This window comes from Rhamphochromis sp. 'chilingali' (assembly GCF_963969265.1).
Source record: "Rhamphochromis sp. 'chilingali' genome assembly, chromosome: 22".
Classification (NCBI taxonomy): domain Eukaryota; kingdom Metazoa; phylum Chordata; class Actinopteri; order Cichliformes; family Cichlidae; genus Rhamphochromis; species Rhamphochromis sp. 'chilingali'.
Window position 1 is genome coordinate 12,549,266 of NC_137950.1, and position 14,519 is coordinate 12,563,784.

Here is a 14,519-nt window from a genome sequence, read left to right on the forward strand (position 1 = left end):
ATTGCATTACTTGCTTCAGATTTTAATAATACATCATCTGTACATCACAGTTCTAGTCAGTTACAAGCCAGGTAGAGCTTCTACATACAATGTAACCGACTGCCATCGACTTGATTCAAACAATTTTTCTAACTAGAAGGGAAAACACTTCTCGTGCTTCCTCAACTTTATAGACAGATACAGCAATTTCATCGGTTATTTGGATGAGATAGATATTCTTTGACTGACCGTGCTTCCTCAACTTTATAGACAGATACAGCAATTTCATCGGTTATTTGGATGAGATAGATATTCTTTGACTGACATCCAACCACATCTGGCCCTGGGCCAGAGGGTCCCCAGTCACACACTGCACATACAGACTCAGCTGAAGGAAGAGGACCTTTGGAAAGACCGTAAGGTACTATGACAAAAAAAATTAAAAGCATTATGATAATACATATTTCTAAAACAAGAGCACAAGTTAAATCAATCGGTTTAATTTCTATTGGGCCAAACATCAGAATGAAAAAAAAAATTAAAAAAAAAATTAAAAATAGGCCAATGAGCCCAATGAGGCAGTTTTGCCATATTGTCCAGGGACAACAGCTTTACTGTGATTGCTTCTGAAAATGATAGTATGTGTATGCATCTCTGTTGATGATGGTGGTTTTCTGTTCAGCATGGGGTGGTCAGCACATAAGATTTTGTTTTGAATAGGGCATACTGAAGATGAGTGAACTATTCCACCAAATAAAAAAAACCAAAGAAAAATAAAAAAATTAAGAACTCACACCACAAAAGAAATAGCCAGTGAATGGTACAGAACAACCAAATCATTCAACAATAGTCTCTATGGTTTCCAATGCAGTCAAAAATACCCACCTTTACTTGAATAAACTTTATCTCCAGTGCCCTAGGAGAGAAGCGGACAAGGCTGAGCTACAAAAACTGGCCATGCAGGAAAGATAAGCAAGTTATGATTAGGAAGTACAAGCTAGTGGCATGTTTACCCACCCCCCTGTTAGCAAAACATCCTCGGCTATGGAAGGCTCATACTTATACAGAGACTGGTTCAGACCCACGTCTCACTGCAGACCGGCACTCTGCATTATTATATAGAGACCTTAACTGCAATAAGCAAAGTACCGAGAGACTAAAAAAAAACAACTCAAATACCGAGGGAAATATTTGGGTTCTGACAAAAATAGAGAGGATCTGAGTTTGGTAAACGTGTGAGACTGAACCATTTTACAGTATCTATAGAGTATATGCACTAAAAGTGGGGCTTGACTACAGCTTGCACATACAATGTAGGATTAGGATATGGTTTAATAAAGATATCATGAGAGGCGCTGGTCCACAAAAGCAAGATTTTGTGTCATCATCGAAGCAGGAAACCAGTCCTTGCGTTTGAGATAGTCGCAGCGGTACCCAACTTGTCACTCTACAAGACAAAGCTTGTCCTCCTCCCCCCCTTGCCCACCCCCGCAGAATGTACAAAAAGCAGATGTGCATGGTGGAAGTCTTATCATCCATACATGGAAAAATGCAATAGAAGCCTCACAGAGAGCACAAAGAACAAGCAAAGCAACCCTAAATCCAAAGTTGTATTTTTCCCATGGTTCTACTCAGGAAAACAAACAAGGTCTAGATGCCAGCGTCTCTAAGAGTTTGTTTACATTGCGGTGATGAAGGGCACTAAAGAGGGTGTTACTCTGCTCAGTGATTGGCCTCAGAGCTAAAGAGGAGTGGGCACAGGGTGAACCTGTGCTCCTATAGGCCAGGGTTTTGGTGCCTTTGATAGATCTTTCTCCACACTTCCTGGATCTTCTTACACCATCTGTCTGCATTCCCGCTGGGGTCCATCAAATAGTATGTCCGGTTAGGCTGCAAACATCATAGGAAAAACATTTACATATTTTTTTAATTTATTTTATATAAAACTGAAGGAAAATATTAAGATCTGTCAAAAAGGCATCACAAATCAATAATTGTGTACCGTGTGAACAAAGAAGGTTTTGAAGTTCTTGGCCTCGGGGCGTAACTCTAAGGACCAAGGAATCTCCCCCTTCAGGACCCTGTTGACAGGATCCACGTAGTACAGGTGTGGTCCTTCAGTGAGAAGCAGCTGTCTCCGTCGGGCGAACAGACCCTGCAAAGGAATGCAAACATCTCATTGCTTCACCAACAGAGGGGGCTACGAGGCCAGTGACACTTTTGCACAGTACAACAGGGAATTCCCCTTTACTTCCCATTTGACAGCAGTGAAAAGCAAAGGGAAGTGACTTCACTGATCTGTAGCCAACTCAAACTGGAAAACTCCACAGAGTCTAGCTGGCAGAATAGTGTAAAGTACTAAAATATGTCTTTTTTTAAATACTGAAACAATGCAATAAAGTAATATTAAGGATTCAAATATATGCTGTAGAATTCACACACACACACACCTTTCGTTTATCCACTGGGCCCATTTTCAGGATTAGGTTATTCTCCACAAACTGGTGCCTGTGTTGATACACAAAAACGCAAATGGTAACTACACAATTTTTTAAAAACAAAGTAACATAACTAACTGTTAATCCACATTTCTAAATCATTCACCAAAAATCTCTTACGGTTTCCAGTGCAGTGAAAAATATTTCCAGGATACAAGAGAGACATTGATTCAAAATTGGTTTTGATATACATTCAACAAAGAACAGCACATGACACAGACATTTTAACAGGGATGGAGAGATGGAAGGGGTTACCAGGGGTTTCCAGTGGTCTGTTTATCCAGCAATAACTGCTTCTCTTCTTCAGTGAACTGCAGGTCCAGCTCAAAGGAGTTGTTGTCCAGGTCGTGGATATACTGCTCAATGTTGCTGCTGGACCTCTGCGGCGGCGTCGAGTCATGTGGCGACAGGGAGTGTGATGAGCTGGACGGGGCCACCTGCATGTTGCTGAACTGGCTCAGGAGGTCATCGTACTGAGAGTCATAAAGAGACAGTGTCTCGTTATGAAAGGTGCATTGATGTTATGCTGATAATTTATGACTTGTTTACAGTTTGGATGAATCTCTAAGCTTCAACAAGGTCTCAAACCTGATGCTCTCTTTGAATGAGCAAACAACAGACCAAAACAAACAAAAAAAACATACCAAGACTGTTACCATAGTAAAGTAAAATATCTTACATTTCCATAGCAGTCCTCATCATCTTCAGACATTGCTGGCAGGTAGGGTGTGAGCTTGGGAGGTGTCTGTAGGTGAAGGTCACTCCAGGAGATGGTGTCAAAGAAGGGGTGCTGCTTCAGTGGTTCGTACCCTCCCATCTCTTCACAGCCAAGCCGCTTGGTTGGGTCCAATGACTGAAATTTAAATAAAACGTAAATAGCCAACTTCTAAACAGGTAACTGATTAACTTATTTCCAAATTATTACCAAAGGAGGTTGAAATGTGTTATTGTGATATGCAATGACATACCAAAAGCCGTTCAACAAGATCCTTAGCTTTGGGGAAGAATTTCTCTGGGAATTCATACTCCAGCTTTATTATTTTCTGGAATATCAGGTACTCATTTCTACAGCAATTAAAGAGAAAAGAAAAAGTGTAACTAGTGAACATTGGTGTGTTTGGTTCAGATTTTTTGCACTTGAAAAAAACAATTAAGAAAAATTGAGTTTTGTAAACACAGTAGTTCTTACCCAGCTCTGAATGGTGGTAAACCAGCCACCAGCTGATAGATAATACATCCCAAGGCCCACAGGTCAGAGCTAAAAATTAAAAAGTAAACAGTTATAAAATTGCAGGAATGATGCCCACCCTGAGCTGAAAAACCTAATAAAAATCTCATTACCTCTTGCAGGCTGATTTCTCTGTTAGTAGCTCTGGAGACACATACTGCGCTGTTCCAACAAACGAGTTTGCTCTCGCTGCCAAAAAAAACCCCCCAAACAAACAAACAAACAAAAGGGTAAAAAGACAAGTTCTCCTTTCTTAAACATGTTCTATGCAGCATGTATTAAATGCTTTTCTACTGTGCAAAAAGATTGTAATCTAACATAGGTGACAAGCTTGCAAGTTACTTCACCAGCTACAAAGATTGCATTGCTTTCAGCCATAATCAAACCACAGAACAAAGCTGATGTGTAACCGTCAACTGCTTTCTACAGTCAAAGCAAAAGCAGGGGCAGTTACCCAAGTTAGCTATAAGTCTGTTAGTAGCATGAACAAGTGAACTTTGTCAATATATTGGATTCACTCAGTGATATTAATAACAGCAGATTTCTGAAACTTATGCTCAGTCCCTTGAGGTCAGTTAAGACTATATTTATGCTGGTCATACTTTGCCACAAGGAGCATAAAGAAAATCAGCACTGTGATTATACCTTGTTTACTGTCTGATGGTAACTGTTTTGCTGTTCCAAAATCTGTTATCTGAATGTGCATCTCTTCACTCAGAAGAATATTTTCTGGTTTCAGATCTCTGAAATTAAAACAATAAAAATTGTGAGCAAAAACAAACGCTTAACAGCAAGTGAAATTTTTATAGCAAAACTTGCAAAAAGGACAAAACAAAGGGTGTTGTCTTACCTGTGTATTATCCCCTTATTGTGTAGGTATTCTAGAGAACAAACTATTTCAGCTGAGTAGAATCTAGTGCAGGTCTCATCAAATGAACCAATTTTGCGAATGTATTTCAGGAGCTCGCCGTTCTTAGCATAACTAAGACCAAAATCTAAGACAGACTGGTTAAGGAAAACTTCTTAAACAAAACAGTAAAACACGTGTTAGGAAATAGGCCTTGATAGACTGAATTTGTTAAAAGGATACACAGCTTCTCATCATCTTGAAATGTGAAGTAGAGTTTGACAAAGAACGGGTGATCAAGACTTGACATCAAATCCCTCTCTCGTTTCACATACTGGGTTTTGTTCTCCTTCACAATATGGCGTTTCTCTAAAATCTTAACTAAAGGAGAGAAAAGAGAATATTAGTAGACGTAAACCCAGCAACTTTTTCATTTTAGTCCAACTCATTATACGTTATTACTTACTTGCATATTCTTTCCCTGTTGCCTGCTCTCTTGCCAGGACAACCTAAGAATAAGAAACAACAGTGAGATGATATGGCATGTAACCAACCAGTCAGATGTTGAGGGAAAATAATAATATTTCCTTGGGCTTACTTGTCACTTCACCTAAAATTAACTCAGCATGACTCATCCAAGTACATTAATCAAAATAACGCTAGCATGTAGCAACATCTTCCTCGGCACATTTCAAAAGCTAAGTGGAATGTAAGTTACATACCGTTGAGAAGGAGCCCTCTCCCAGTATCTTGCCAAATTTAAAGTCCTCTGGCCTCTTTTTGCGTGGCTGAGAAGCCTGGACGGCTGGCTGTGTGCAGAGCTGTGGGGCCTGGCTGCTAGCAGATGCTCCTACAGCACAAGCCTGTGAGGCTGCGCCCTCCATGCTGGGGCCGTGGCTGCTGCTTGCGCCTGGGATTGCAATTGGCGAGCAGGAGTCAGGGTGGTTTCTTACCATTGATGGATGCGAGCAGGAACAGATGACAACGCTGGGCTGAATGGGCACAACATCATACTGTAAGAAAAAGAGAGACCATAAAGAATTTGTTATTAAGCAGGGTGACACAGGTAAATAACAATTCACATGTGGAAAGGCTCTTTACTTGAGAAAGCTAAGGGACTGTATATCCATCTGAACTATTACTGGATTGAACATAACAGTGACGACAAAAATATAAGGATAAAATAGTAACAATTTAACTTTTCAATAACGTTTTCAATAAAAATGAATGCATAAAGAAAATGTGTTTTGTTATTCAGCACTTTAAACTATCACTTAAATGAGGAATTTCAGGTTTTTCCATCAGTCTGCGATGGATTTAGTAATTGATGCGGTTATTAGTTGTCAAAATACAGATTAGATGGCCCAAAGAACACACGACAAAAGCAGCTAAACTTAATTACTGAAAAACATGAGCTTCCTAGAACATCACCGGCACCAGTGACAAAGGTGAGTTGAGATGTTTACATAGATGAAACTAAAAGAAGTTACCCACCACAACCACAGTCTTCTCACTCTACTGACACCTGAAAGTTCCCACTGGTGTAAACAACACTTTGAAGAATTTTCTTTCATATGCTTTGAAATCTCTGAACTTTCTCATTGCACTCCATCATGAAAATTAACTAAATTAATTAATTATTTTTTTAATGATAGCTATATCTACATTGCTATGCAGTTCTTTATTAGCATGAAGGAACTCCATGTAGAATTTTGTTGTGCAACCTTGCGTTGTGTTATGATAATAATTAATCCTGAATCTTAAATCTCTTTCACAAAGTATACATATGACACATGAAGAGAAAGCAATGTACTCACATATTACACGAAGCACTTTACAGGCTGCTGGCTTAAAATTATTGTTGTTTATAGTTCTGTAAATTACAATAACCTAAACATACTACTACAAGTGAGACCACTTGTAGACCAAAGTCTAACAGTGATAAGAAGGAACTGCTTAAGGAGCCACTTCTGAGCCTGGTGGTCCCACCCACCTGTGTTCAGGCTGTAAAAACTATGTCAAAGTTAATTTTTCATATGACAGTGATACTTGAGACAAACTGCGCTGAACTCACACCATCTATGTGTACATAATCAAACTGACATGGCAGATGAGGCACACAAACTGCCTGTTTAAAACTTAAAGATAGTGCTTCCTAAAAATTCCCGGTACCGGTGTCATTTATATAGAAACACATTGAATTACCCGAACAATGAGTGTGTAGTTTATCTGGCAGTTCAGTTTACGTTTAATTAGTTCAGTTGGCCTAGCTTTTTCTCATTCAAAACCAAGGTGTGGCCATTATTTTAGCTGCCTATTCCGGCCTATTTCAGCTAGCCATATAACTACCTACTGAGTCACTGCTATTGGTCAGGCATGTAATGGTTGGAGGAAAACGCCGAATAACGTTTTCCTAACTCTGGGAAGTCGTAAAACAACCGCCCTGTGCGAACTTACCTTGCTAACAAGCTAATGTTAGCTCCTGCTGGCTTGTCAAATAATGCCGGCCATCGCTGACAGTGAGTTACAAACTTAACGCCAACAGTCAATTAGCTAACGTTAGCAAATCAGGCAACACAAGCAACTTCAAAACCGTGTGGCATTTTCAAGAAACGTCACTTAATCGTGTTCAAAGTTAGTTTCCTGCCGTTTATATGAAGATTTGAAAGTTGACACTCGAATAGCACAACGCTTTCCTTCAAAATATATGCTAACCAATGGAAGAACGCAATAATGCTAATGCTAGCCTGCTAGCAAACGGGGATATCGAAAGCGCGAACCTGTTAAGCTATCAATAGCCAATAGTTACTGGTAGAGGAAAACGCTCATGTGTCCCGTGTAACTATTATCGTGTACTGGTAAGCGTTTCAAAAGGCCCAAATAAGTCGAGAAAGTGTGACTCATGAATACTGTGTGAGATTTGACGATCCAAATTAACAAGACAAACACTGCGTGTTGCGATAGCCAACATTAGCAAACTAGCAAGCTGCTAGTGAGTCGTAAGGCTAAGCGATCTCCTGCAGCTAGCACTGCTCTTCAAATGAAGGCCCGACGTAACTATTTATCCCCACAAAGCCTCTACACTGACCATTTTGAGCACCGGCTTCGAGCTGGTATTCACGGCAAAGTTGTAACACTTACCACCTGACTTGTAGCTCTTGCCATGAGAGTTTTCAGCGAGTATTTATTTGGAATAAAATAATTAGAGAAGCTCCAGTAATGGCTGCCTCTGCGCCTTCATTTTCGAGCTGTGACGTCGTTCCACAACAATGTTACCGCAGGACAGCAGAGGAGAGTCCCGCTGTGTCCGCCCCCTCGCCACATTAACAACCTACTGAACTTCATCTTACTGATAGGGCCGGAGTCAGGCGGTAGCAGTTGTGGATATTCAAATACCGCAGTAGACGTGGCCTACAAACTCCCGTTTTAGACTAACTTTGAATATATGGCAGTAAGAAGGATCTACAGGTCTTTTTTTATTCAAGTGTAACTAAACTTAAGTGAAGAAGCACTCCTAAATACCCAAACTGACAAAAATGACCAATATCCATAAAACGCTTTGTGTGAAACTGAAACTGTGGCAACCAAGTATATTTCAACAAACACGTTTAATCCAATAAATGTTTTGTCAATAAACCAAGAATATAATGTGTAAATGTCAGTAATAATAATAATAAACACCCTTATTTTATTTCTATTTAGTTGACATGCATCAAAGTTCATTAATTTACGTAGACATATAAGCAAACAAAACAAAACATAACCATTCATATGTGCCAAAATATTTTTTGAGCATTTTAAAACAGTCGTGTATTAAAAAGAACCCAAGGTTGAAATATAATTTAGTGTAAAGTCTTTGATTCAATCCTCCTCTTCATCATGGTCATGTGAGCTTGTTTTTGTCTCCTCATTGCTTTCCGTTTCTTCATCTTCTGCCTCATCTTCGTCATCTTCCTCTGTGGAGTCTGTGTCCTCACTGGAGTCATCTTCTACAGGTGCACTAAACACAAAAATGAACCCAGTAAACATAGGAAACAAATCGTTAAAGCCTATTTTAAGAGAATTCTTGCCATTTTTAAAATTATGCTGGTAATTTTTATGCCATATAAACATCACCACTAAGAGAACTAACTTATATAAAGTCAAATATAACCAAAGTTTTCTTGGTACATTTATTCAATTATTGTAATAGATACGTGAATGCTAGATGAATACTTACCACTGACGTCTGTTGAGATTCATGCATTCTACTCCAGAGTTAACATCAAATGGATCTATGAACAAAACAGATGTGTAGCTTTCATTACGAGGGCAGTTAATTCAGCACTACAGGTCACTCAGCAACAAAAATACACATCCAGATTCTAGACATTTCCAGACAATCAGCCTGGATACTGACTTCCTAATCACAGCCAGATGTGTTCAGAGATGCAAGCAAAATTAAATGAGTCAAAATCCAATAAGGAAAGGAAAAAGAAACAACAAGGCAGCCTGATTACAAGGCAAGGAAACAATGCAAGGAACAGTTATATCAATGTCCACAGAATAATCAATCAGATAAAACAGTTCGTAATGACATTTATTTCCCCTTGGAATATTCATTACTAAGTGTCTTTAAAGTCTTAAGAATAATACGAGTTTTATATCTTATAAACAAATATGAGAACACTGGTTTCCCCGTGACAATTTAGCAAATGTGAGTCACAACAAGAAACTATAAAAATTATTCTAATTATTCATTAGCAATTACTCAGATTAAGCCATTTCTAAAGTGAACCTTTCCAAAATAAAAATACATTTGAATCAAACAGTTGATTATGACCAACAATACTGTGCAAAAATCCCTAATTTCTTAATATTTGCTTCCAAAGTGGTTTCAAGCAATAGTTCTCCAGGCTCTCTGAACCTCTTTCAAAGTTTGTCTTTGGATAGTGGCTGCTTTTTCACTCATTTTCAATCCAGTCCAATACCTGACCACCAAGCCACTTAACACAGACTCGTGAATTAATCAAGCACACAAAGGGACCCAACTCAAGAGATGACCTTTGTTGTTTCTACACTGCAGAAAATTAAGCCAAGAACCAACTTTAATTTGTATCTTTAGGCACTTTCTTGTTACAAAAACACATCATTTGTTCTCATTTATTTTGTTGAATTTATGAAAATCCCAAAGATAACAGCTTAACAAGCATGAAATTTCCATATTTGTTTGCATGTGTCTGAATAAATCACTGCACCTACGTTGCATTTTCTACGCAAAATATGAAACACTCATGAGTGGCTCAAGATTTTTGCACTCAGGAGGTCCTTCAAGAACTAATTACCTTCGAAGTCATTTTTTTTCTAGTTTGTATTTGTTATTAGGAAATCTAAAGTGATGCAACAGCTAGCCACTTCAACACAACTTCCTGCTTTAGTCTTATTTTCTTGTTTCAGCCTCTTTGTTTTCTTTCTTTTCTGCTTTGCTGCTGTGTGATTTCTGCGTTCTGTTTTAGTGTTTTAGGGTTAACACTAGGGGTGCAACGATACACAAAATTCACGGTTCGGTTCGATACTTTGGTGTCACGGTTCGATATTTTTTCGATACAAAAAAATGTTCATGCATTTTTAATTTGTCATTTATTAAAATTATAAATATATATTTTAACTCAAAAGTACAGTTTTTAAATTTAACCCTAACCCTTGTGCGTGTTTTTTATTTTGACAGCGAATATGCACCTGCGGACCACTTATGTGCAGCCCTGGTTATTTAGCTCATCATATCGCAGCCACAGAAATTCTTTTGTCCATGAAACCATAAAGGTGCACTTTCTTTTTGCCTTATAGTCTGATTTGTCATAACTTCTCCGTTTTGTGGTAAGCTTTTCTTTGGCTGTCACTTCTTCACCCTGACCTGTCTTATTTGGCTCAGCAGAACTGAAATGCTTTTACACACGCACTCACATAAGCTCAGCGATTCTCTGTGCGATCAACCTCTCACATGTTTAAGCTTGCTGCGGGAGATTTCACTTGTCATGTTTGCATAGTAAGCTAACGATTGATAAGACGATGTCAGAGGAATTGGTGCACAAATTATCATCACTCACAGATCAGTGCTGTCGCTCTCTATACACAGTTCGCACGATTGCAAAGTGAAAGCAAAAAAACAAGCGCAAATTCAAACGCGACTTCAATATGTCACATATTGACAGTGCCTCACCGATGCCAATGACATAATTACCCAGCTACATTTCTGAAAGAATGCAAAAGCATTGACATATATTTTTCCTACAATAGCCCGACGGGCAGGGAAGAGAAAGATTTTGGTAGCCCGACTGAAAAAAATCGCTAGCCCCAGGATGTCGGGCTAGCGATATTGCGAGCCCTGTATCTGATTGAGGAATCACTCATCTTTGGAAAAGAGAGTTTATTACAGAGAAATGGCTCTTTCCAAAATAAAAGCTATACTATCCGCTTCTTCTGGGCTATATTCTCAGCAGCATAAGGAGAATCATGTGCTAACAGCTGTCTAAATGACTCGGCTAAAGTTAGTAGCATGCTTGCTTTTTTTTGTCTGCTTCCACTTGTCTTTGCACTAGGATGATGTCGGCGTAAATGTGCAGTCATATTCGTTGTGTTCCCACTAGTGCTTTCAGGTTAATATCATTGAAATGACCTCCAACATACTGTTTTACTTTAGTCCATGACTCGCTTACCTTCAGGGTCATACGTCACATGAAAACCAAAATAATTCCAAACGCCAGATCTGAATGAGGTTCAATTTGCCTGTTGCAAGTAGAGCTTAACTTCTGTCTCGCTAGCTTGCCCTGCGCTCTTCCTTCTGACTATGCTGTCTGTGTTGAGCGCTCAGTGGATCTGCGCTCGACAGTGCAGCCTAGGCGGAGTAGTCGAACACAGATTCACTGAGCGCTCAACACAGACAGCATCGTCAGAAGGAAAATTGATAAAATAAATTACAAATGTTGTATTGTTCGATACATATGCGTACCGAACCGAAAGCACTGTATCGAACGGTTCAATATCGATACGAATATCGTTGCACCCCTAGTTAACACAGCTAATGTTTTACCAGTAACCCCAAAAGCCAATCAAAAGTTTCTTTGCCAGAAAAAAATCACTACTTTGTAGTAGGAGCTAATGCAAACACTGATGATCCATGCCCACTTTTAACTGCACTACAGCAGGTCTCATTTTGCACTAAATCATTTACATATTTTTTCCAAATTGTTATATTGTTATTTATTGTTATATTGTTGCTATCGCAACACCCAGTGTTTGCCTTGTTATTGTATGTTTCATATGCTATATGTTTTTTTTTATTGTTCTTGCAACAGTTACAAAGATACAAAAATGCGACTAAAACTTAACAGTTACTAAAACTGGAAACTGTCATCTGAAAGCTCTTAAAGTCCAATAAATGTGATTTATTTAAGAGCCACTACTTGTACGTGAAGCCAAACTACAGCTAAAATAAGAAAGAGGTTGAACCAAAACACAGTGACCCTCTACCTCCACTGCTACACAAACCCAGACACTGCGTAGAACCCCAGGTTATTTACCAAACTCCTCCTCTTCCTCTGGTTTAGAAGTGAGAAACTCTTTCTCTACACCGAGGAGCTCTTCTTCCGACTGACAAGCAGCGTAGCGGCCAAGCAGGACTTTATTGAGCTCCAGAAACGTTGTCCCCCATTTAAATTTCTTCAATAAGAGCAATGCCAGTTCCTCAAAACCTGCAATATCAGAAACAATATGTCACAGTTTAACTGCCATAACCAAAACAAGACACAAAAAGCAGTTGCTGCGGTATTCCTGAATAACTAAACCTAAACCCTTACCTACGATGCAGAACGTGGCAGCAAAAGCTTCAACGCAGGACAACTTGCAAGGCTTGCCATAATTTACAGGGTTCGCAGCTACGAGGTACGGCAGTAACCTGGGATGACTTCCAACCATCTTATTGAAGGGTGTCTCCTCCAGTTTGGCCCAGGAGCAATCAATCACTGCGAGCCCATTGTTGGCCACAATCTCTCTGTGCAGACAAAACATGGAGAGAAAAAAATCGCTTTGGATTGCATCACAACAGTGACACAAATTATAGAATTTATTTAATTTTCATAACCAACAAAACACTTTGATATAGTAACATTTGTTTTAATATAACAATGCATTGGAATGTCTCAAGTTTTTAATATGCCTGATCTTTAAGATCAAGCTCTACATGGAGTAAATAATCAAGTAATAAACCTAAAAGGAGGGCCTTTACACTCAGGGGACACTTTATTAAGTACACTTTGCTAGTCCTGGGTTGTACCCCTTTTGCCTTCCCAACTAGCTTAATTCTTCATGGAATAGATTCAACAAGGAGTTTGAAACCTTGTTCCTCAGAGATTTTGGTCCATATCGACATGACAGAATATAACAGTTGTTGTAGATATACATCTATGATTCAAAACTTCTGGATTGAGATCTGGCAATTGAAGCTGTCATTTTACTACAGTCAAGAAACCAGGCTTAGATGATGGAAGCAGCTACCATGAGATGGGTACACTGTGGCCATAAAGGGATGGAAATCATCAGAAACAAAACTCAAGTAGTCTGTGGTGCTAAAACACTACTCTGTTGGTACTCTAGGGTCCAAAGTGTGCCGACAAAATATTTCCACACATTTACACCAGCAGCAGCAGCAGGACTTGCTGATACAAGGCAGGATGGATCCATGTTTTTGTGTTGTTTACCATCCAAATGTGTCAGCAGAAATCGAGACTCATCAGAGCAGGCAACATTTTTCCAAAAACTTTTGTTCAGTTTTGATGAACTTGTGTGAATTGTTGCCTCAGTTTCCTGTTCTTAGCTGACCCAGTGTGGTCTTCTGCTGCCGTATCTAATTTACTTCAAGAGTCCACATTGTATTTTAATAGATGTTCTTTTGTATTTCATGGTCCTAACGCGTGTTTATTTCACCTACTGTTGTTACTCTGAACACTGGCATCAAAAAAACATTTTCACCCTGAGAACACTTGTTAATGAGTAACTAAACAGGTGTGCATCAAAATGTGTATATAAATAGTTATATGAGGTGGTCTATGGCTACAGATTCTTTGATTTCATTGGCTGAAGTACAGAGGAAACAGCTGAACAAACCTGTCTGCTGGCGTCACATACTTCGTGCCCATTGGACTCAGTATGAGCCCGTTGAATCTCTGATTGAGTCTCAGGTTGCGTACAAAGCCCTTCCTCACCAACTTTCTGCCAGTACAACGTTTGGGATCGCAGTGACCCAACTCCCACATGGCAAGTGGGCAAGGAAGCTTCACCTGAGGGGCCTCTGCTCCTTCCTCCCTGTGAAGACTTGCTGAGGAGAGAAAGTTCACAATCTCAGATCTCTCAAGAGTTTACACCATATCGAGTGTTATCAGTCCTGAGCAATGGGCACTTTTTCCTAGTGTAAACAGCATTTCATGATGCTGACGCTAATGTAAATAGCATGCCTTACAGCCAACATGTTAAACATTTTTGCATTAGAAATAATCAATACACTACCTTCCAAAGCAGTGTGCATTTCTTCTGTAAAGGCCTCTAAAGATTTCCCTTTCATTTTGTGACGTTTGTCTTTGCCCTTGTTGTCAGGACGGACAAACTTTCCCTGCTTTTTTCGTCCCATGCTGCTAGTTAGTTAACTGTCACTGTCAGACTGTCACTGCAATGAACTGACCAAGAAGTATGACTTAAGCTATCTGGCTATCCTGCTGACAACAGTTTCGTCTAACAAAGAGAACTGCCCAAAAAAAGAGACGCAAAAACTTCTTATTTGCAATAGGAATTAGACATAAGCAACTTTCAAGACTTTATCACAAACTAGTAGTAGTCTCCTTTCATCCGGAAACACTTTCATATGAAGTATAACCTAGCTTGATTGGCTTCGTATCGTGGTAAGCACGTCGCAGTCCCATATGAAAAACACGCATGC

At 39.3% G+C, this 14,519-nt stretch overlaps 2 protein-coding genes across 2 annotated transcripts; both read right to left on the minus strand.

Annotated features, from left to right (window-relative positions):
* Nucleotides 1–234: 234 nt before the first annotated feature.
* pdpk1b (3-phosphoinositide dependent protein kinase 1b) lies at nt 235–7,850 on the minus strand. Its single transcript, XM_080872650.1, has 14 exons — nt 7,694–7,850; nt 5,275–5,565; nt 5,019–5,061; nt 4,796–4,933; nt 4,556–4,700; nt 4,351–4,448; nt 3,819–3,894; nt 3,667–3,735; nt 3,446–3,542; nt 3,157–3,330; nt 2,733–2,950; nt 2,430–2,487; nt 1,982–2,134; nt 235–1,869 (listed from the first exon to the last, which is right to left on the minus strand). Exons 1-14 carry the CDS (start codon nt 7,715–7,717, stop codon nt 1,756–1,758), a joined length of 1,698 nt encoding a protein of 565 aa, XP_080728776.1. The 5' UTR covers nt 7,718–7,850; the 3' UTR covers nt 235–1,755.
* A 291-nt stretch (nt 7,851–8,141) lies between these two features.
* tsr3 (TSR3 ribosome maturation factor) lies at nt 8,142–14,495 on the minus strand. Its single transcript, XM_080873164.1, has 6 exons — nt 14,093–14,495; nt 13,694–13,904; nt 12,388–12,581; nt 12,112–12,282; nt 8,772–8,826; nt 8,142–8,552 (listed from the first exon to the last, which is right to left on the minus strand). The coding sequence occupies exons 1-6, from the start codon at nt 14,211–14,213 to the stop codon at nt 8,414–8,416; spliced, it is 891 nt and encodes a 296-aa protein (XP_080729290.1). The 5' UTR covers nt 14,214–14,495; the 3' UTR covers nt 8,142–8,413.
* Between the last annotated feature and the right edge of the window lie 24 nt (nt 14,496–14,519).